Genomic DNA, 22,024 nt, shown 5'->3' on the forward strand with positions numbered 1-22,024 from the left:
ATAGTACACACACACACGTGTGCGTACAGTGGTAAACTCACATTCGTACACACACACACACACACACACACACACACACACACACACACACACACACACACACACACACACACACACACACACACACACACAACACACACACACACACACACACACACACACACACACACACACAACACACACACACAACCACACACACCACAGCAATGCAGAGAGAGGAGCCTACACAGACATTACTTCTTGGCTCGAAGCTGCGTCCAAGGATCTGCTATTGGCTGTGTTTGTGTAACACGCAGCGTACCATTTCCTCTCTCCCCCCGTCGTATCACAGCTATATATTTTATTAAATGGCGGGCTGTAGGCTGTTTCCTGTTTCTACGCATTCCCCCACTAAATCCCAATGTTCTGTATGGAAAAAGTACAGATTTACCTTTTTCCTGAGGTGGCTTGGGAAGGGGAAGACTAGAAGAGCACTGGCCTGAAGGAGGGAGGAGAAAGAGAGAAAGGGAGGAGGTAGAGAGAGAGGCTGTCTGGTGGGTGTTTTTGTCTTCTACCCAAGGGCGAGGCAGACTTGATTGCTTTAGAGTGTCTCTCACACTGAAGGGTGCTTGTTGGAGTCTCTCTCTGCCAATGTACCATTTCTCAAGTGAGGAGATTTATTTAAGGACTTACTCCTTCATTACATGCCAGGAAAAGAAAGACAGTACCGAATAGGTTAACCTCCTCACTCTCAGGCGAACACAAACAGAGAGACACACATACATGCGCGAGTGCACACAAACACACATTGTCACACTGTCGTCTCCTCTAGTGGTTTGTATCCTGACTCTCATGTGATGGGGTCCTCAGGCCAAGATCTTAGGATAAGATCATGAGTTTTTGTTTAACTGTGTTCTATTGTATGTCTGCTTATACCAGGGTTGGGGTCAATTCCATTTCAATGCCGATCAATTCAGAAAGTAAACCCAATTCCAATTCCCAATTTTCCTCCGTGAAAATAATTGAAGATAATTGGAATTGTAATTTCCGTGTACTTCCTGAATTGTCTGAAATTGAAATGGAATTGACCCCAACCCTGTTTCATACTTCATATATATTTGGAGATACAGGTAACTGCCAAAATAAAATAAATACCAACATAGTTTTACTCAACCCTCTGTTACTCAATCCACAAGCAAGCATACAAGGCCTTCCCTCGTCCCCTCTTTGGCAAATCAGATCACGACGCTATACTCCTGCTTCCTCTTTACAGACAGACGCTCAAACAGGAAGTAACCATGATGCGCTCCGTCGAAAAATGGTCAGACGAAGCAGAGGCTGTGCTGCAGGAATGCTTTGCTAGCGCTGACTGGAATATGTTTCCGGACAATTAGCGTCGACGAGCTCACCACCTCCGTCACCGGCTTCATCAGGAAATGCATCGCAGACATCGTCTCCACAGTGAAGGTTCGCTTCTTCCTAAATCAAAAGCCCTGGATTAACTCTGAGGTGCGCAGTAAGCTAAAGGACAGAGCTACCGCTCACAGAGCAATCACATCCAACTCCAGGGCTACGGCTGAGGACACGAACATGTACAAGAAGTCCCACTACGACCTCCGCAGAGCCGTCAAACAGGAAAAAAGACAATATTGGAACAAGGTGGAAACCTATTATACCGGCGCCTATGCTTGACGCATGTGGCAGGGGCTACAGTACATTACAGACTACAAAGGAAGCCTGATCTGCCCAACGATGCTTCTTTACCATATGAACTCAATGCCTTGAATGCGTGCATTGACGAAAAACAACACAGAGCCCTGCATGAGGGCCCCCGCTAATCCGGAAGACCGGGTGATCTTTCTCTCTCCGAGGCTGACGTACGTTTTTTTAATAGGTGAAGGCTGATAGGCTAGACACTATTCCAGGGAGTGTCATCAGAGTATGCCAGACCAACTGGCAGGCATCTTCACAGACATTTTTAACCTCTCATTCGCCCAGTCTGTAATCCCCACGTTTCAAGCTGACTACCATCATTCCTGTTCCCAAAAACTCTTAAGTCATCCTGCCACAATGACCATCGCTCTGTAGCACACATCTGTGATAATGAAGTGCTTTGAAAGGCTGGTTAGGAAATGAGTTTCTTAAAAACAATTATGCGAGAAGTGGTTCGTTACCAAAACTAAGTCGAGGTTTAGCTGATGCCTAAAATAAACAGCATGTCATTTTGCCTTAAATTTATTTTGAAATACTTTATTTAATCTAAATGTATCTAGATTAAGTGTATTATTTTTCTATGAAGAACGAATTGCCCCTTCCATTTTGTATTCGGTGAAAATAGATTTAAATGTGACTTTTCTTTTCTAAACAGAAATGAATGGATACGGACAGACTGGGTCAGAGAGTACAGGTCAGTTACATACATCCTTTTGGGTCGGAGCATATTGAATTCGAATAGATGGGACAGTACTTCAATTGAGATATTGGAGTAGGGGCAACTATGGCAGTGGGCGTGGGCTGCAGCGGCACTATTGAGTTTGGGCTCAGGTTCCTAACAAAACCCACACAGACTGGCTTGAGATCAGCCTGAGACTGAGACTGGGCATCCCTACCCTGCCTTACCCTGTCTTGCCCTGCCTTCTCCCTGTCCAGTGCATTTCAGTGTGCTTCCTGAAGTGTCTGGAATTGAAATGGAATTGACCTCAACCCTGGTTTGTACTTTATACACACACACACACACACACACACACACACACACACACACACATATACAGTGGGGAGAAGAAGTATTTGATACACTGCCGATTTTGCAGGTTTTCCTACTTACAAAGCATGTAGAGGTCTGTAATTTCTCTCATGGGTACACTTCAACAGTGAGAGACGGAATCTAAAAAATCCAGAAAATCACATTGTATGATTTTTAAGTAATTAATTAGCATTTTATTGCATGACATAAGTATTTGATCACCTACCAACCAGTAAGAATTCCGTCTCTCAGAGTTTTTATTTAAGAAGCCCTCCTGTTCTCCACTCATTACCTGTATTAACTGCACCTGTTTGAACTCGTTACCTGTATAAAAGACACCTGTCCACACACTCAATCAAASAGACTCCAACCTCTCCACAATGGCCAAGACCAGAGAGCTGTGTAAGGACATCAGGGTTAAATTGTAGACCTGCACAAGGCTGGGATGGGCTACAGGACAATAGGCAAGCAGCTTGGTGAGAAGGCAACAACTGTTGGCGCAATTATTAGAWAATGGAAGAAGTTCAAGATGACGGTCCAAACTCAGCTCCCTGCCATCCAAGACCTCTATACCAGGCAGTGTCAGAGGAAGGCCCAACAATATTTCAAAGACTCCAGCCACCCAAGCCACAGACTGTTCTCTCTGCTACCGCACAGCAATTATGGAACCAACAGAACAGCTTCTACCGCCAAACCATAAGACTTCTAAACAAGATTGCTAAATTAGCTAATCAAATGGCTACCCGGACTACCTTCATTTATCCTTTTTGTGCACAAACTCTGTTGCACAGACGCTATGCACACACACTGAACTCTACTCACAAATACAGTTGAAGTCGGAAGTTTACACACACCTTAGCCAAATACATTTAAACTTAGTTTTTCACAATTCCTGACATTTAATCCTAGTAAAAATTCTGTTTTAGGTCAGTTAGAATCACCACTTTAATTTAAGAATGTGAAATGTCAGAATAATAGTAGAGAGTGATTTATTTCAGCTTTAATTTCTTTCATCACATTCCCAGTGGGTCAGAAGTTCACATACTCATTTAGTATTTGGTAGCATTGCCTTTACATTTTTTAACTTGGGTCAAACATTTTGGGTAGCCTTCCACAAGCTTCCCACAATAAGTTGGGTGAATTTTGGCCCATTCCTCCTGACAGAGCTAGTGTAACTGAGTCAGGTTTGTAGGCCTTCTTGCTCGCACACGCTTTTTCAGTTCTGCCCACAAAGAACAGCTTCAATGCACCTTGGCGTATATTCTACAAGTGTCTGGAACTCGATGCGACACCATTCTTGTTTTTTAAAATGTGGTATTTTGGGTATTGATTAGGATCCCCATTAGCCTCTGTAAAAGCATCAGCTACTCTTCTTGGGGTCCACATGAAACATGACATAATACTGTACATAGTACAGAACGTTATTAGTCAAGGACTGAACTACATCAATTTAAAACGTCACACACAGAGTACATACACACAATATCTAGGTCTAATTTATAATACAGTGCCAATTACAATACAATATATATAAAATGGCTGTCTCTTCACAGTCCCCTTTGTGCAGTAAGGTGTTATTTTATCTGTCTTTTTATCTGTTTTCATTGCTAGCTTGAGTTACCTGCGGTGGCACAGAGTTCCATGTAGCCATGGCTCTATCTAATACTGTGCGTTTCCCAGCCTCTGTTCTGGACCTGGGGACTGTGAAGAGACCTCTGGTTGCATGTCTTGTACTGATGAGTGTCCCAACTGTGTGCCAACTGCTTGGACAGACAGTTTGGTACCTGCAACAGATCAATACTTCGCACAAAGGCCAATAGTGATGCAGTCAATCTCTCCTCAACTTTGATGTCGGTGGAAAACGCGGTGTTCAATTGGGTTGAGATCTGGTGACTGACACACACACACACACACACACACACAACACACAACACACACACACACACACACACACACACACACACAACACACACACACACACACACACACACATCACACACACACACACCCTTTAACCCCCCTATGCCCTTTTAAGACCCCTCTTTCAAAGTCACTGAGATCTCTTCTTCTAGCCATGGTATCCAAAATAATGGGCAACTGGGCTTTTTTTTAATACATGACCTTAAACATGATGGGTTGTTGATTGCTTAATTAACTCAGGAACCACACCTGTGTGGAAGCACTTTGTATCCCTCATTTACTCAAGTGTTTCCATTATTTTGGCAGTTACCTGTATCTATTACGCCTATCTTGAAACGTCTGAGGTCCGAAAATACTGACTATCTTTAAAGCATCAGTACTGCGTGGCAATAGTGTGAACGTCAGGTCTTGTCCTCATACTCACTCCTTCTCATCCCACTCTCCTTCTCCACCTCTCTCTGTGTGCTGCAGGGTACATCCCCAGCTACCTGGAGAAGGATGAACCGTGCGTGGTGTGTGGAGACAAGGCCACTGGCTACCACTACCGCTGCATCACCTGTGAGGGCTGCAAGGTGAGACACACAGGGCCTATATGCACTCCCTACGGAGCACAACTTTTGAATGGAGCCTGCACTGTTTCTTTTCACTTTAAGCACTGGATCAGTGAAGAACAAGGTCAGGACAAGGCCAGGAAATACAAAGATCAGATGGGGGAAGGGTTGATCTCAACACCATAAGGATAGTCACATGCATTCAATTCGGGGCAGGTTTTTTGCCTGAATTTAATGCACGCACAGACAGACAGACGGACGGACGGACGGACGGACAGCTTGTAGAACAGAGGGAATCCTATTATTTTAGACAGACAGACAGACAGACAGACAGACAGACAGCGTGACAGCTTCCTCAATATTTACAGTATGTCATATCTATGTCAGTTCTGTCATCCTCACTCTAGTCCAAGTGACTCTGACTGACTCTCTCGGTCTCTCTCCTCCCCCCCTTCAACTCTGCACCATGGTCTGTCTGCCACCCGTGTGAAATCCTCACACACGCATGTACACACACACACACACACATGTACACACACACACACACACACACCCTCTGGCTCGCTCTTTCTTCCTACTTCCCTTTTTCAATTGTTTTTCTTCCCCCTCTCCCTCCCCTCTTTCTCTCTTCACCCTCTCCCTCCCCTCTTTCTCTCTTCACCCTCTCTCGCTCTCTCGCCCGCTCTTCCAGGGTTTCTTTCGGCGGACAATTCAGAAGAATCTCCACCCCGCCTACTCCTGTAAGTACGATGGCTGCTGCATCATCGACAAGATCACCCGCAACCAGTGCCAGCTGTGCCGCTTCAAGAAGTGCATCGCAGTGGGCATGGCCATGGACCGTGAGTGTCTCTCACACACACACAAAAACTCTCACACTCGTACGCACACACACCGTGTGTCGTGCACAATATCATACATATTACACATTTACAAACATTTTACAAGTCATACGGATGCCTTCAGTCGTGACTCCTTGATGTAACTGAAATAAATTTTCTTTCCCCCTTTTTTGTTCCTCCTTTCTCTCTCTCAGTCGTCCTGGACGACTCTAAGCGGGTGGCCAAGCGGCGTCTGATCGAGGAGAACCGGGAGAAGAGGAAGAAGGAGGAGATGGTGAAAACTCTGCAGAACCGGCCGGAGCCCACCGGCTCAGAGTGGGAGCTGATCCGCATGCTGACCGAGGCCCACCGTCACACCAACGCACAGGGCTCCCACTGGAAACAGAAACGCAAGTTCCTGGTAAGAGGATGAAGGACAGGATGGCTGCCAGACTATGAGATGTTTTAATGACAAAGACAAGCAGAGACGTAACAGGCGTTGAAGCAAGCAGACATGACAGGCCCCGCCGGGACAAAACTAAAGTACATTTTCTCAAAGCCTTACTTCCTTGTTCATCTCTGTTTATACCTGGTTTTGCATCAAAATGTGCCTTGCAATAATTGGTTACAGTAATCAAATTCAACATGTCACAACAGCTTGATTGAGTTTCAATAAACCGGTAAACCAGATTTGGCTGAGCTGCCAGGTGACAAACTTAACCATTACAACGGTGTTGTTGACACGAGACCACAGTTACAAGTAGCTTGTTAGCGGCTGGAGTGGACAACAGGGCCTTCTCTCTCGACCTTGGGAGGAAACTCCTCCATGACTTACTCAATGGATTTTTACAAAAGATTGAATACGTTTCCCCATATGACCCCATATTCTATGATAAGTATTTTGTTTTTCAAAGGCCCGTTGGACATCACTGCTCATTGTCCATTTGAGCTTACAAACGAAACACACAGAGAAATATTTGTAGCCTGTATGTTGAGAATGCCAAATCATTGTGGTCTATTGCTACGGTGCCTTCCGAAAGTATTCCTACCTCTTATTCCACATTTAGTTGTGTTACAGCCCGAATTCAAAATGGATTAAAAATAACTTTTTTCCCCCTCACCCATCTACACACAATACCCCATAATGACAAAAGGGAAAACATTTAGAAATGTTTACTAAATCATTGAACATAACATTTTGAAATATCTCATTTACATAAGTATTCACACCCGAGTCAATACTTTGTAGAAGGACCTTTGGTAGCGATTACAGTTGTGAGTCTTTCGGGGCGGCAGGTAGCCTAGTGGTTAAGACTGTTGGGCCAGTAACCGAAACGGATTTGAATACCCGAGACGATGTCCCCTTGAGCAAGGCATTGCTCTGGATAAGAGCGTATACTAAATTGTAAGTCTCTAAGAGCTTTCAGCACCTGGGTTGTGCTACATTAGCCCATTATTCTTTTCAAAATATTTCAAGCTCTGTCAAATTGGTTGTTGATCATTGCTTGACAACCATTTTCAGGTTTTGCCATAGATTTAAGTCAAAACTCTAACTCGGCCACGAGGAACATTCATTGTCTTCTTGGTAAGCAACTCTAGTGTAGATTTGGTCTGTGTTTAAGGTTATTCTTCTGCTGAAAGGTGAATTAATCTTCAAGTGTGTAAGGGCTGTCTCTCTCCTCATCCTCGGACGAGGAGAGGAGAGAAGGATCATCAGACCAAAATGCAGCTTCAGGGAAATAAGCCATCCTTTTATTTACACGACGATGGCAACACGAAACACAAAACACTTTCAAATTTACAAAACAAGAAAACGACGTCGACGAAACCTGAACATAAACTTACATAACTAAACRTAAACTCACGGACAGGAAACAGACGACATCAAAAATAAACGAACAGCCAAACAGTCCCGTATGGTAACATACATTCGACGACACAGGAGACAATCACCCACAAACAAACAGTGAGAACACCCTACCTAAATATGACTCTTAATTAGAGGAGAACGCAAAACACCTGCCTCTAATTAAGAGCCATACCAGGCAACCACAACCAACATAGAAACAGATAACATAGACTGCCCACCCAAAACACATGCCCTGACCTAAACACATACAAAAACAACATAAAACAGGTCAGGACCGTTACAAAGTGTCTGGTGTAAAGCAGACTGAACCTGGTTTTCCTCTAGGATATTGCCTGCGCTTAGCTCCATTCCATTAATTTTTTTTATCCTGAAAAACTCCCCAGTCCTTAACGATTACACGCATATCCATAACATGATGCAGCCACCACTATGCTTGAAAATATGGAGAGTGGTACTCAGTAATGTGCTGTATTGGATTTGCCCCAAACATAACACTTTGCATTCAGGACAAAAAGTTAATTGCTTTGCCATATTTTTTTGCAGTATTACTTTAGTGCCTTGTTGCAAACAGGATGCATGTTTGGAAATATTTTTATTCTGTACAGGTGTCCTTTTCACTCTGTCAATTAGGTTAGTATTGTGGATTAACTTGAAAGTTCTTCATTCATCCTCAGTTTTCTCCTGTTTTAAAGTCACCATTGGCCTCATGGTGAAATCCCTGAGCAATTTCGTTCCTCACCGGCAACTGAGTTAAGAAGGACGCCTTTATATTTGTAGTGACTGGGTGTATTGATACATCATTCAAAGTGTAATTAATAATGTCACCATGCTCAAAGGGATATTCAATGTGACTTGTTAAACAAAGTTTACTCCTGAACTTATTTAGACTTGCAATAATAAAAGGGGTTGAAAACTTATTTTCATTTTTTATTAAATAGTAAAAAATTCTAAAACATAATTCCACTTTGACATTATGGGGTATTGTGTGAAGGCCAGTGAAAAAAATCTAAATGTTATCAATTTTCAATTCAGGCTGTAACACAACAAAATGTGGAAAAAGTCAAGGGGTGTGAACACTTTCTGAATGGTTTAAATGTGTCTATTGCAAATCACTATGACCTCGCCTCTATGTATAAGCCTTTATTACATTCAATGGCAGCGGGGGCACCAAACTCTGACCTATGACTTTTCCAGACCCTTCAAGGACAACCACCGTTCGCCTCGCACCCACTAGGGCTGATAATGTTGGCAGCTTCTGATTGACTGGCTGGCTGGTTCCCTAAGTGTTTGTTTGGTTCTCAGTTTTGCTGGCTGGCTGTCAATTTTAGGCTCATTTGTGATAAATTGGGCTTCTGCACTTAATAATTACACTAAATAGTGCCATTAGCATTTACGCTGAGTGCCGTCCGTCATCTGGACTGGCAGTCAGCATTTAGTTACAACTCTCCACAGTAAAACCATTGCTACAGCCCCTGTCACACACACACGAGTACAAGCCTAAACTATCTATAAGGTCTCTAGTCTAGGCTACACACTAAGGTTTATATGGGTTCTATATGTTTTAAAGGTTACATGTGTTAAGGTATTTATAGAAGTTTGAAAAGGAACTCATGGGTTTCTTCTGGCACCACAGTTGAAAGGTGTTCTTTTCTATATTGGCTGGTATAAGTTGCAGCTTTCTCAAATCCAAAGTTTGATTTTGAACATTCTGTGGTATGGATGATTCTCTCTATTTAGAGCCGTTATGGGGGGATTGGGGCCTTACACTGGTGTGTGTGTGTGTGTGTGTGTGTGTGTGTGTGTGTGTGTGTGTGTGTGGTGTGTGTGTGTGTGTGTGTGTGTGTGTGTGTGTTGTGTGTGTGTGTGTGTGTGTGTTACACATGTGGGTATATGAGAGCGGTATTGTATCGTGTGTGAGATGGAGTGAGTGAGTGTGAGAATTGTAATTTTATTAGGATCCCCATTAGCTAACGCCGTAACATTAGCTAATCTTCCTGGGGTCCAACACCAATTAACAAGACATTACAAATATGTAACGTTCGTCGTTAAGGGTAGACCAAGGCGCAGCGTGATTTGGGTTCATCATACTTTATTTAAATGTGAACCAGTGGAAAAAAACAATAAACAACACAACGAACTAAAAGCTTTGTCGTGCAAAATACATGCAACCAAACAAAGACAAGATCCCACAACAGAAGGTGGGGAAAAAGGGCTGCCTAAGTATGATCCCCAATCAGAGACAACGATAGACAGCTGCCTCTGATTGGGAACCATACTAGGCTAACAAAGAAAAATAAAACATAGATATACAAAAACTAGAGTACCCACCCCCACACCCCGACCTACCCAAAATATAGAGAATAAACAGGGATCTCTAAGGTCAGGGCGTGACAAAACAACCACGAATCAAGACTTCACAAACATTCAACAAGTAGACAATACACACAATTAAAATACCTGACAGAAAAACAGAAAGTGTGAGAAAATATGGAAGTGTGTGTGTGTTTTTGTGTGTTCAAACCACACGTCCCATTTCCTCCTCCTCATACCACGCCACTTCTTGAACACAGTTGCCTTGCAATTCTTACCACACCTGCCATTCACATTGAGCCTCGGGAACACCCACCAGGATCACCCCCTTTTCCTCTCATCTTCCTCCCAGGTAGATCACCCGTTCATGGGGCAGGTTGCTAATAAAGCCCCCTGCTTATTGCCAAGGCTTAGTGTCAGCCATGCTGTGAGTGAGTGAAGTGCCCAGCTGATAGCTCAGCACCTGCTAGGCCTAATCCCTAGCTACAACCTCCTGCCGCTGTGTGCCCAGAGCCACCTGGCCCATGAATAGCACGTCAGATCAATAGGCCTACCAGTACTACCACAGGGTATCCTGACAGGGCTACCCCGGACAACATGGGGCGGCAGGTAGCCTATTGGTTAGAACATTGGACTAGTAACCGAAAGGTTGCAAGATCGAATCCCCGAGCTGACAAGGTAAATATCTGCCGTTCTGCCCCTGAACAAGGCAGTTAACCCACTGTTCCTAGGCCGTCATTGAAAATAAGAGTTTGTTCTTAACCGACTTGCCTAGTTAAATAAAGGTTAAAAAACTAGGGATATAGGGCTGTGGCGGTCATGACATTTTTTCAGACGGGGATTGTCAAGCAAATAACTGCCGGTCTCACGGTAATTGACCCTTAATTAACATCAACACATTTAGCATCTCCAGGCTTCCACGCATAGCCTACAAGCCACTAATGCAGACCCTTGGAACATCTACATTTTAAAAAGTCAAATAAATCCATGTAACACCCATTATTTATTTTAGACAGGTCTAAAGAAACATGATATGAAGAAAATGTAGTCTATTTCAGAAGAACAGAATAGCATACTCTGAGTTGTCCTTATGTTGGGCCCTGATCTGGCTATGTCATATGGCTGTGGGCTACACTAGTTCCTTTAGCAGACAAGATTTGCTTAGAATTCCATGGCATTATTTTATATTATGACAAATACATCTGAACACAGCTGAATAAAATAGCTCAGGCTGCACACATTTCTCTCATTCACAATTTGACAAGCACTTGATAATGCCTCGAATTTCCCGGCTGCATCCCCTTTGTGTGGCCGTAATGCCCCCTAAAAAAATTCATGCCTTTTACGTTCAGTGGCCGTTGTGCCCTTGGGCTGAGTATAATAATTATAATTCCCTTCTCCCGGCTGCGTGCTCCGAAGCACCTCTCACTCACATGGCTCTCTCAGATAGCTCAATTCTTATTAGCCAATGCCCGTCACGTGATCAGGTCTTTCTCACAGGCTACAAGTGAAGATAGACACATCGGGGACACAACAGCTCACGTCCTTATCCAATTCCAAGGTGCACATTGAAGATATTGGAAGAACTGTCCACATTTACTTTTCGTCAGCCAACAAGATGAGTAGGCCTAATGAACAGCAAAAGCACTAGCCTATGTCACTCTATAGTCCATACTATAAAAGTTTATCTATTCTATTCTGTGCAAGAAATACATATTCCAAACATAGTTTAATAATACAACCACTAGCATAAAAAAAACTGTTTTAAGCAACGAGGCTGACACAACAGACCAGAACGTAGTGCAGCAATGCGCACACTGCAGTAGGCTCTCAGCGCGAATGTTCCAAAATGCAATCAATTAGCGGGAAAACACCATTTTCAAAAGTGACCGCAAATGCGATTATGCATGTAATGCTTTTATTATAAAAGGTGCCTTTTTATGGTAAATATTATCTTCCCCAAACTTGAAACTCACGAGCTGTGTATGTATGCTAGTTAGGCTTTACATCCGTGGTAAAGCGCATTAATGTGCTTCATTTTAAGACGTTATTTGGCCACTTTATTTGCAATACAGACCTTATCAAAACATATAGGCCTGTGGGCTAGGCTACATGAAGTGTGCGACTATGATTTGAAAAACACGCAACAAAAAGGCATATGCTGTTTCTTGCCTTACTAAACTCCGTATTAGGAAGGTTTTTCCTAATGTTGGTGTACTCAGCGGTATACAAGAACACCCCACAAATAGCCTACACGACACAGTCCATCAGAAATGCTCAGCGATACGAAACATCTGTGGCTCTATACACACGGCAGCAAAGATTTAAATGGGACTCAAATACCAGGCATTAGAAGAATGCCGAGAGCATTCCCGAACACCACCAACTGCCAAAATAACACATCTAGCCTGAAGTCACATGACTAACCCAACGGATGGCTGCACTACGTCCATTCGAACACTTCTAACGTTATTAGCCAGTAACTACCTCCCTACTTACAACGTAAAATCCATCTGCAGTATGTAATGCCTGAGGATATATCGAGCACTTAATATCCATTTTATACTGTACGAAATGCATTTTGTTTACATTTGCGGTAAGTCGCTCTGGGCAAGAATGAATGCTAGTTAATAACTTACATTTAAACGTTTTGACATTTTTTATTTAACCTTTATTCAAGGCAAGTCAGTTAAGAACAAATTCTTATTTACAAGCTGTAGACTGCCTCCATCCACTTGGAATCAAAGTCATCCGACCAAATCAGTGAAGCTCCAGTCCACTGCATCTCCCTCCCCCAGCCCTGTGTCCTAGAAAGAACCCATACATTTTGTCTAACCTATTTGATTGAAGGTGAGTATGGAAAGAGCCCCTCTGTAAATCGCCGTATTGAATTGCTCTGCATGAGTGATAATGAAGTTGTTTCATTGGTTGCAATGGATTTCGGACTATTACTTGTCCTTTGTGTGCCAGTGGCCCCCTGGAATACCACTGTGGTCAACCAACCTAGTTTCAAACCCTGTTTGCTGCTAGGGGTTTAACAGATTTTTACATTTGAGTCATTTAGCAGACGCTCCTATCCAGAGCGACTCAGTTAGTACATTCATCTTAAGACAGCTAGGTGAGACAACCACATATCACAGTTGTAGTACGTGCAAGTTTGTTTCGTTTTTTTGTTTGATCTTTGACCGATTTTTAACAAGCGACATAGACAGGGTGTAGCATACTTATGTTTACCATCTTTAGGCCCCGAATGACTTTGTGAACCTTCGAACCCTAGACGGGTTCGTTTTGCAGTTCGTTTTTTTGTTCCGTCGCGAGAGACCTATTTCTTAACTCTGAAACATAAACACGGCTGACCCCGAAAAATGGCAACTCAGACTTATTTAGGATGAGACAAATGTGTGTACTGTTATCAAAGCCATTGTTGTATTATTCCAGGTAATTGCGAGACTCTCGGATGCATACTCCACATGGCTTCAAGTCTGAATCAGTCACGCCCATCAGCTCTGTATAGATTGTGTCATTAATTGTTTAAAAGGATTTTTATTTATTTTTTAATAAAAAAAAAAACATACAATCTACCTGCAGTGAAGCCGCTCAATATTTACATTACATTCAGTCATCTAGCAGATGCTCCCATCCAGAGAGACCCACAGGAGCAACCAGGGTCATGCGTCAATTCGGGGAACCGAACCAGCTACCAATCGGCCACCGGCCCAAGCTCCCAACCGCCAGGCCACCAACCATCCAAGACCACCTCCCCAATTCCCAGAGAGCTGTACCTCAACCATCCGAGACCCCTCCCCCACAGTCCCCCCGAAAAACCTCCCCCTCCACATCTCCACTGCCCCCCCCCCCCCCAAGTCGCTGTCACACCCACAAATGAAACAAAAGAGAGAAAAAGGGAAACAACAATGCAAAAACAAAAGGCATCCAGGACAGCAAAAATCCAAACAGCAAGGCCAACTACATGCATTTTAGTGCATGTGTGACACTATTGACATGTGTGTATGTGTGTGTGTGCACGTGTGCGTTTTAAAGCGAGTGTGTGTGTATGCAGGTATACACCCGTGCAAGCACCTGCGCAACATCAGCCTCAGGCATTGGATGTAACTGCGTTCCCCCTCAGTGTCATTCAAACGTACTTTCTTAAAAACTTTTATCTTTGACTGTCATTCTACCCCCCACCAGGCAACTCCACTCCCACTTGTCTCCAGTTCCACATCCCAACCCTCAGTTTCCCTCAGCCCATCCCACCTATAATGCCTTTTGTTATGTTACATTTCAGCCCTTTCTCAACTCCCAATGAAATTGGCTGGACCAACATTAAGAGTTTGAGTCTGATGTGCCTTTTATTTATTTAACTAGGCAAGTCAGTTAAGAACAAATTCTTATTTACAATGACGGCCTACACCGGCCAAACGCGGACAACGCTGGGCCAATGGGACTCCCAATCACGGCCGCTTGTGATACAGCCTGGATTCGAACCAGAGTGTCTGTAGTGCTGCCTCAAGCACTGAGATGCAGTGCCTTAGACCGCTGCGCCACTCGGGAGCCCGAGTCCATAGGTCCATAGAATCCCATCTGCTAGTCGTGCATGTAAATCAACCGCTGATACCGAATTTGACCATGTGCTATGCATCTCTATGTGTATTCTCTTCTTGCACACTGAGGAGTTGTTTACTACACATGATCTGATCTTCCTCAATGATGTCAACCCTTACTTAATTTTTTTTAAATGATTCAGTCATTGTAATGTGTCTACTATGTCTAATTCCATACTTTTGTCGGATGTGCTTAAATGTGTCATCTTACCAGCAAACAAATGAATTAACTCTCATGGAATAACAAAGGACTTAACTCAAGTCTCTTGACTCGTGTTCCTAACCGCAGCTGCTGGCTATCTGTTGACATGTGTTGTGTCCATGTGTCCCCTGTCCTGTCCCCTAGCCGGAGGACATAGGTCAGTCTCCCGTGGCCCCCACGTCGGACGGAGACAAGGTGGACCTGGAGGCCTTCAGTGAGTTCACCAAGATTATCACCCCCGCCATCACCCGCGTCGTCGACTTTGCCAAAAAACTTCCCATGTTCTCGGGGGTAAGGCCCTAAGTGTGTGTGTGTGTGTATGCAGTGGGGTGTGTGTGTGTCGGGATGTGTCGGTCTTCCTTATATCAGTCCTAAAGACTGCCTTGTATCTTTGTTTGTGTGTTTGAATTGAAGCCTGTTGACCTGAGTCTCTGAGTCTTTCCTCAATAATGAGCCTGCATTGTGTTTGTTGTTGACTTAATTAGGTATAGATTCTGTCGTTGCTGCGGTGTTGTTGCTACTAATGACAGTAGGATTACTATGGTCATTAGCAGGATCAGCAGCCAACAAGTGCTCAGCGAAGTGGAGATGTTGTTTCCTACCTTCACCACCTGGGGGGGGGCGGCCCGTCAGGAAGTCCAGGACCCAATTGCACAGGGCGGGGTTGAGACCCAGCGCCTCAAGCCTAGGATAGATAGATAATAAGCAGTAGCAGAAGCGTATGTGATGAGTCAAAAGAGTTAGTGCAAAAGAGGTCAATGCAGATAGTCCGGGGAGCTATTTGGTTAACTATTTTGGCTTGGGGGTAGAAGCTATTCAGGGTCCTGTTGGTTCCAGACTTATCGGTATCATTTGCCGTGCGGTAGCAGAGAGAACGGTTTATGACTTGGATAGCTGGAGTATTTGACACTTGTGCATATGGCGGAGACTCGCGTAAATAGAGGGCCGAGGGGAGGGGGGGGGGGGGGGGGGGATTCAGTCATAGAGTGCAGCTGATATAACAGAATGATATATACAGACTTGGAACTCTACACACAAAGCCTACACCACTACAGTTGGGAAGTATGTATGCTTACGTAACTATACTTTGAAATTCCAATCGAAGGATGGAAGAGTGCCTTTAAAGTTCACTTTGTTTACATTCAGTAACAGTCTCTCTCGCCCTCCCAAACTGATCAATGCACACATACCACATAGCCCAGTGGCTTTTGAGAAGTCTACCAAAGAACTCAAAATTAGAACTGTCGTTTTTAAACCTGCCACTCCGAATATTGGTCGTTGTAGAATTATTGTATTGTATTTTTCATATAGGATTGTATTAGAATGATGGTGTTTTTTCAGGATCTTACTATTTGATAAAAGTCAAATGATGATTGTAAATTGGTCTAAATTCAGTCTATGACGGCGAGCAACCAATAAACTCTACTATTACTCTCCTCCTTTTCCCTCCTCCATCTAGCTGCCTTGTGAGGACCAGATCATCCTATTAAAAGGCTGCTGTATGGAGATCATGTCACTACGCGCCGCCGTGCGTTACGACGCAGAGAGCGAGACGCTGACCCTGAGCGGCGAGATGGCGGTCAAGCGGGAGCAGCTGAAGAATGGCGGCTTGGGCGTGGTGTCGGACGCCATCTTCGACCTGGGCAAGAGCCTGGCGCAGTTCAATCTGGATGACACGGAGGTGGCGCTGCTGCAGGCTGTGCTGCTCATGAGCTCAGGTGAGGACCGGGTCAAGGGTCAATGGACAGAGGTCAATTGAGGTCATTCAGGTCAGAGAGGATTCAGGACGAGTTCCAAATCCATCCCCTACCACCTAGGCACTTTGCGTGGATCTGAACTAACTATAAGTAAGAATAAGTCAAAGTTGCTGTACTATTAGATGAAGGTAACTAGGCTAATTGTGATAAGTGTACCGTATTACATATTGGATCGTTAAAAAAGAAAAATTTTACATTATTTTACCAATAAAATGGTCTGATGGTGATGTAGACATAATTGGTATTCATATCCCTAAAGATAGAAATTAACTTACCACAACCTATTTCAATAGAAAGTTAGCAAAAATAGGCAAGATTCTGCAACCATGGATAGATAAATACCTGTCTATTTATGGAAAACTCACATTGATTAACTCTTTAGTCCTATCACAGTTGACTTACTTACTTAAGGCTCTGCCTACTCCAGACAACTAGTTTTTTTTTTATTATATGAGGGAGAGAAAAAAAGACACTTTATTTGGAACGCTAAGCCAGACAAAATTAAACGTGCTTATTTAAATAATGAATATGACTTTGGGGGGCTGAAATTATTACATATTAAAGCCTCTCACTAAAAGCTTCACTCATATATAAGATATGCTTAAACCCGAACTGGTTCCCCAGTAGATTACTAAGAAAGATTAATCCTTTGTTCAAAAATTTAGATTACAAAAATACAGATTACAACTTCTCATTTTTGATTATATGAAAATGAAACTTTGTTCAAAGTATCGCCCTTTCGTAAACAAGCCGTACAAAGCTGGTTACAATTTCTATTTTATCCTCCAGAAAAGACAGAACAAATATTACAACAAATATTATGGTTAAACTCAAATATACCATTTTTGTTAATGGTATTATATTTATTAATGATATTATGAATAGGATTGGTGGAGTTGTCACACATGCAGCTATTGAAAATATATGGGAACGTTTGCTCAATCCAAAATCACAACCAACCGATTGCAGCATTACTGCACAAATGGAGGAGGCAAGTGGAAGAGAAATTAAGGCTATTCCATGCGAGAAATTGACAAGAAACTGAAGATCTCGTACAATGATGTGTACTACTCCCTTCACAGAACAGCGCAAACTGGCTCTAACCAGAATAGAAAGAGGAGTGGGAGGCCCCGGTGCACCACTTGAGCAGTTTGAGTTTGAGAAACAGACGCCTCACAAGTCCTCAACTGGCAGCTTCTTTAAATAGTACCCGCAAAACACCAGTCTCAATTTGCCATTTGAGGACTTGTGAGGCGTCTATTTCTCAAACTAGACACTCTAATGTACTTGTCCTCTTGCTCAGTAGCGCACCGGGGCAGGTTTTCATCAAGGATCTCTCTGTACTTTGCTCTGTTCATCTTTCCCTCGATCCTGACTAGTCTCCCAGTCCATGCCGCTGAAATACATCCCCCAGCATGGTGCTGCCATCACAGGGATGTTGTCAGGTTTCCTCCAGATGTGATGCTTGGCATTTAGGTCATTGAGTTCAATCTTGGTTTCATCAGACCAGAGAATCTTGTTTCTCATGGTCTGAGAGTCCTTAGGTGCCTTTTGGCAAACTCCAAGCAGTGCCTTTTACTGAGGAGTTTCTTCCGTCTGGCACTCTACCATAAAGGCCTGATTGGTGGAGTGCTGCAGAGACGGTTGTCTTTCTGGAATGTTCTCCCATCCCACAGAGGAACTCTGGAGCTCTGCCAGAGTGACCATCGGGTTCTTGGTCACCTGCCTGACCAAGGCCCTTCTCCTCCGATTGCTCAGTTTGGCCGGGCGGCCAGCTCTAGGAAGAGTCTTGGTGGTTCCAAACTTCTTCCATTTAAGAATAACGGAGGCCACTGTGTTCTTGGGAACCTTCCATGCTGTAGAAATGCTTTGGTACCCTTCCCCAGATCTGTGTCTGAGAAGTATTAGTCTGTAAAAGTCCTTTTGTAGGGAAAAACTCATTCCGAATGGCTGTGCCACTGCCAAGTCATGTGAAATCCATAGATTAGTGCCGAATGAATTTATTTAAAATTGACTGATTTCCTTGTATGAACTGTAACTCAGTAAAATATTTTTAATTGTTGCATTTATATTTTTGTTCAGTATATTCATCTAGCCGTCCATCTATCCATTGATATATGGCCAAAAGTATGTGGATACCTACTCGTCGAAAATCTCATTTTAAAATCATGGACATTAATATGGAGTTGGTCCCCCCTTTGCTGCTATAATAGCCTCCACTCTTCTGGATTTCCCCTAGACGTTGGAACATTGCTGCGGGGACTTGCTTCCATTCAGCCACAAGAGCATTAGTGAGGTCGGGCACTGATGTTGGGCTATTAGGCCTGGCTTGTAGTTGGCGTTCCAATTCATCCCAAAGGTATTCGATGGGGTTGAGGTCAGGGCTCTGTGCAAGCCAGTCAAATTCTTCCACACCGATCATGACCAACCATTTCTACGGAGGCATTGTCATGCTGAAAAAGAAAATGGCCTTCAACAAACTGTTGCCACAAAATTGGAAGCACTGAATCGTCTAGAATGCCATTGTATGCTGTAGCGTTAAGATTTCCCTTCACTGGAACTAAGGGGCCTAGTCCAAACCATGAAAAACAGCTCCAGATCATTATTCCTCCTCCACCATACTTTACAGTTAGCACTATTAATTCGGGTTCTCCTGGCATCCGCCAAACCTAGATTCTTCCGTCGGACTGCCAGATAGTGAAGCGTGATTCATCACTCCAGAGAACGCATTTCCACTGCTCGAGTCCAATGGCGGCAAGCTTTACACCACTACAGATGACGCTTGGCATTGCGCATCTTAGGCTTGTGTGCGGCTGCAATGGAAACCCATTTCAATAAGCTCCCGACGAAGTTCTTGTGCTGACGTTGCTTCCAAAGGCAATTTGAAACTCGGTAGTGAGTGTTGCAACCGAGGACAGACAATTTTTATGCTCTACGTGCTTCAGCACTCGGTGGTCCTGTTCTGTGAGCTTGTGTGGATTACCACTTTGCGGCTGAGCCGTTGTTGCTCCTAGACATTTCCACTTCACAATAACAGCACTTACAGTTGACCGGGGCAGCTCTAGCAGGGCAGAAATTTGACAAACTGACTTGTTGGAAAGGTGGCATTTATGGTCTAAGGCACTGCAAGAGACGTCACTACAGTCCCTGGTTCGAATCCAGGCTGTATCACATCCGGCCGTGATTGGGAGTCCAATCATGTTGTATATAAAAGTACAATGAAGGTAGTATGTAAAATGTATGTATGTAACAAAATATGTTTTCTTTTGTCCTCCTTTCCCCATGATAGGCTAGGTGAAATTTGACCCACTCAGTTTACTGACACACACCTTTTTCTCCCTCCCTCCCTCTCTCCCTCCCTCTCTTCCTCCCCTTGCCTTTGGTCACAGACCGCTCGGGCCTCACGAGCAGCGACAAGATCGAGAAGTGCCAGGAGACCTACCTGCTGGCGTTTGAACACTACATCAACTACCGCAAACACAACATTCCCCACTTCTGGCCTAAGCTGCTGATGAAGGTGACGGACCTGCGTATGATCGGGGCGTGCCATGCCAGCCGCTTCCTCCACATGAAGGTGGAGTGCCCAACTGAACTTTTCCCCCCGCTCTTCCTGGAGGTCTTCGAGGACCAGGAAGTGTGAGTGGCGCCCCCCCCCCCGCTGCCGAATAGTAGTGGGGCGACTTGGGAAAGGAATGGCAGTTTTTCTGGAGCGGGGAAGGGTTTTGGCAGGACTTGTGTTTCTCCGACATTTACGTGGTAAACAACAAACAACAGGCAACAACCACACACCAGCAGCAGGAGTCAAACAAACAATGATTTTTGCTTTTAACCAACCACCTCTTCATACCCGTTTTGGGGAATCAGTTTGGCGGCCCTCCCTGTCTGAGCAGTCTTATCCAGTGGGAGTTGCATCCCTTTGCCAAGGCACGCGCACGCACACACACTCTAGGTCCCTTCCCAGATCCCTATTGGAGGCACCTCATTTGTCACTCGCCACTAGATGGTGGTCTTCACAGCTTTGCACCTGTTTGACATGATAGCAACCATGTTTTAAACTGGTCCGCTAATTTCAGTCTCAGAATTTGTGTAAAACAATAATTCAGGAGACGCTGTCACACACAAACAGAGGTCCTGAGCGTGTGCCGTATAGCGCCTACCGTAGAGCAAAGCGACCAGTACCTACTATCACCTCCCAACACAACTGAGCCATGAGCGTGATCATGTTTGAAACAAGTCAGGTGCTATATTTATAAGTCTCCTTTATTTGTCTGAAATGTGTAAAACTACAGACCATGGCTCCGTATCTACCTTCAGTTCTGTCATTAGGCCGGTTCCTGTGACACACACACACACACACACACACACACACACACTGGGCAGACGTGCCTTGTCATTGCCTGTGCTGCTGGTGCCAGCAGTAGACCCTCTTATGAATGACAATTGAGCCCTTCTCTCTCCAAGGAAAGTCATCGCAGTGAAGGAAAGAGGGGAAGATGGAAGGGGGCCCACTGACGGGAGAGTTCTCAGAGGAGTAAGAGTGAAGGAGAAGAGGGGAGGAATAGGATGAGAGAGAGAGAGTTAAATCGCTGGCAAGTAGATTCAGTGGCTGGAGACTGAACAGTATCCATATAGACCCCTGTCTGAATAGCAGTGAACAAGGCAGGCAACTCATGTCTCTCTCACACACACACACACACACATCCTCACCTCAGAAACTCAAAAAATGCCATGTTTACTGTGCACATTGCAGTGATGTAGCCCTGACCTGCAGGGTAAATTAGTCCAAGTCTGCGCCTGTGTGACTCAGCTCAGTATGGCCCCTCCAAGCTTCCATACTCAGTTGTTAGTGTAGCGGTCACTGAGAAAGGGCTAGGTCAATGACGTCTGCCATTTACCTCAAAGTGGGCACACCCTCAAGGCTGGGGCGCCGCCAGGCTCTACCTCACCTCTGGACACAGGGCAGCAGCCTCCAGCCTCCTCACCCACCCATCTACCCACACACACACACACACACACAGACACAGACACAGACACAGACACACACACACACACACACACACACACACACACACACACACACACACACAGACACAGACACANCACACACACACACACACACACACACACACACACACACACACACACACACACACACACACACACACACACACACACACACACATACACTCATAAGGATACTCAACAAACACACATAGGTGCATGTGCCTGGGTGGAAACTCATAGGCACACATACATTAAGACGAATCCGT

At 44.3% G+C, this 22,024-nt stretch overlaps 1 protein-coding gene across 5 annotated transcripts in view; it reads left to right on the plus strand.

Annotated features, from left to right (window-relative positions):
* The window catches only part of LOC111967678 (thyroid hormone receptor alpha-B), a 180,758-nt gene extending 159,077 nt beyond the window's left edge, over window positions 1-21,681 (plus strand). For 4 of the 5 annotated variants that reach the window (XM_070444841.1, XM_070444842.1, XM_024147223.2 and 1 more), the window contains 6 exons: window positions 5,114-5,214; window positions 5,885-6,032; window positions 6,227-6,432; window positions 15,142-15,288; window positions 16,457-16,715; window positions 20,144-21,681. In XM_070444841.1, the coding sequence (XP_070300942.1) occupies window positions 5,114-5,214; window positions 5,885-6,032; window positions 6,227-6,432; window positions 15,142-15,288; window positions 16,457-16,715; window positions 20,144-20,394 (1,112 nt within the window). In that variant the 3' untranslated portion in view covers window positions 20,395-21,681. Of the gene's footprint in view, window positions 1-2,349; window positions 2,387-5,113; window positions 5,215-5,884; window positions 6,033-6,226; window positions 6,433-15,141; window positions 15,289-16,456; window positions 16,716-20,143 lie in introns of those variants that run through there. The other variant, XM_023992913.2, reaches the window with a different exon arrangement.
* The last annotated feature ends 343 nt before the right edge of the window (window positions 21,682-22,024 follow it).

Source organism: Salvelinus sp. IW2-2015, linkage group LG8 (assembly GCF_002910315.2).
Source record: "Salvelinus sp. IW2-2015 linkage group LG8, ASM291031v2, whole genome shotgun sequence".
Lineage (NCBI taxonomy): Eukaryota > Metazoa > Chordata > Actinopteri > Salmoniformes > Salmonidae > Salvelinus > Salvelinus sp. IW2-2015.